Genomic DNA, 1,675 nt, shown 5'->3' with positions numbered 1-1,675 from the left:
GGCGGTGCCTCCGAGCGCCCGGGAGGCAGCAGGTGCTCCAGAAGCACAGGCGTGAACCGGCGCCAAGCACCGAGGGACGGTAATTCGAGATCGGAACTCGGATGACGACCGTCACTGGAGACGCCCTTCGTCATGCGGGCGTTACAGCAAAAGGTAACGAAATGCTGACTTTTAGTTTCTAATCTGCATTCTAGAAGCAGAGAGTGCAGAAGAGTGCGTTCCCAGGTCACAGACGACCGACTCTGGAATTGATCTAATGGGGAAAAAGGCTTTCAATTTGGTGGGAAAAAAACCAGAGAGGCTGGCGCTACGCAGATGACGTACTTTCTATTTGTACAGACTATGATTTTATTACGACCATATTAGCCAATTACTGTTAACATTTCATAGTTAATGAAAAGTATCTCATCAAGGTCAGTGATTCTAAATTTCTAAAAGATAAACAGCGAAGATCAGTAGATCTCTTTATATACACACACACACGCGTGTGTCGCATAGAAACCAGACTGTTCGAATCAGCAACACGTATAAAACGCTGAGGTCAGGATCGATGCTGAGGTCAGGATCGATGCACTGCAGTGCACGGGCAGGGGCAGGGGACGTGGTGGGCGCACCTGGGTGTCCTCTTGCCGGAACGCACACTCTCGTTATCTCCCGTGTCCAGCGACGCCAGAGAAAGGCTGGAGGCTGAAAAACACGGAAAACTGGTGAAAACAAAACCGAAAACTTAAAAGGGGCAACTGAAGAGTCTGCTCGCTAGATAACGCCGGCGCACGGAAACTGAGCAGCTTTCCGTACTTTCTTCACTGTCAGTCTAAACATATAACGTGCACGAAAACAGGCGCGATTTATTTAAAATTAGCTGTGAACCTACTTAAGAAATAGCGATAAAATTAATTGCTGTCAGGATTTATCCCAAAAGGAAAGTGGTACTATGAGACACGATATCGTGATTATGAGAAAATAAAGGTAACAAAAAGAAAATTAAGAAAAGGAATAAAATGTTTTTAGGAATATCTCATTCCTAGGTGAAAAATTAACTTATTAATTTTAGTCAACACCGAGTATCAAAATATTTCACTGGCTAGAAAAGGCAGAGGGATGTTATTCTTCCTTAGTGTTAGAATAACTGCGTGGGAATTCTCTGAGATTTCCCGGTGCTCCGTTACTTTGTACTCGTGTTGACGGTGGGCGTGTGGCCCCCACGTCTGCTCTGCCGAATGCCAGCGCGACAGGCAACACGCGCACGTCACGACGGTCATGACGGCCGTCACAGGGCGAGGCGGCCTGCGCGGGGCGCGGGGGACCTCGTGGGCGTGTCCCACGAGCACGCCGAGGCACAGCCACGCGGCGGCTGTTCCCGTGCACAGACCGCTCCCGAGCGCGGGGCTACCTGGGGGACCTCTGACTGGAGTTTTGGGGGACTCGACGTGGTCTCTGTGAATGGACTTGGGGCGCTGCTTCTTCTGCTTCGCTGCCTGAGGACGGGGCTTGAGCACGGTGTCCATGTCCTCCATGAGCTTCAGCTGCTTGCGCCGCATGTGCTCCTGCCTGATGAACTCCCTGCGGGCCCGCTCGTCCTCCTTCCTCTGCCGCTCCTCCTCGGTCTTGCGCCTGAGAAGCCCGGCAGCTGCATGCCTCGCCCTGCGCGCCCCGGCCGCCCCACGCCCGCCCC

The 1,675-nt window shown here is 52.2% G+C and overlaps 1 protein-coding gene across 1 annotated transcript; it reads right to left on the bottom strand.

Annotated features, from left to right (window-relative positions):
• Positions 1 to 520: 520 nt before the first annotated feature.
• LOC105310937 (calmodulin-regulated spectrin-associated protein 2-like) lies at positions 521 to 1,654 on the bottom strand. The gene is made up of 2 exons (XM_011387016.2): positions 1,394 to 1,654; positions 521 to 687 (listed from the first exon to the last, which is right to left on the bottom strand). Exons 1-2 carry the CDS (start codon positions 1,539 to 1,541, stop codon positions 560 to 562), a joined length of 276 nt encoding a protein of 91 aa, XP_011385318.1. The 5' UTR covers positions 1,542 to 1,654; the 3' UTR covers positions 521 to 559.
• Positions 1,655 to 1,675: the final 21 nt, after the last annotated feature.

This window comes from Pteropus vampyrus, unplaced genomic scaffold (assembly GCF_000151845.1).
Source record: "Pteropus vampyrus isolate Shadow unplaced genomic scaffold, Pvam_2.0 Scaffold17096, whole genome shotgun sequence".
Taxonomy (NCBI): Eukaryota; Metazoa; Chordata; class Mammalia; order Chiroptera; family Pteropodidae; genus Pteropus; species Pteropus vampyrus.
This window is presented reverse-complemented; position numbering and strand designations above follow the sequence as displayed.

What these genes read in the sequence shown, in the direction of transcription:
- LOC105310937 (XM_011387016.2), bottom strand. Translation starts at nt 1,541, where the DNA reads ATGCGGCGCAAGCAGCTGAAGCTCATGGAGGACATGGACACCGTGCTC. An exon ending in TCCAGTCAGAGGTCCCCCAG is followed by an intron (nt 688 to 1,393) that starts GTAGCCCCGCGC and finishes CGTGTTTTTCAG; the next exon opens with CCTCCAGCCTTTCTCTGGCG.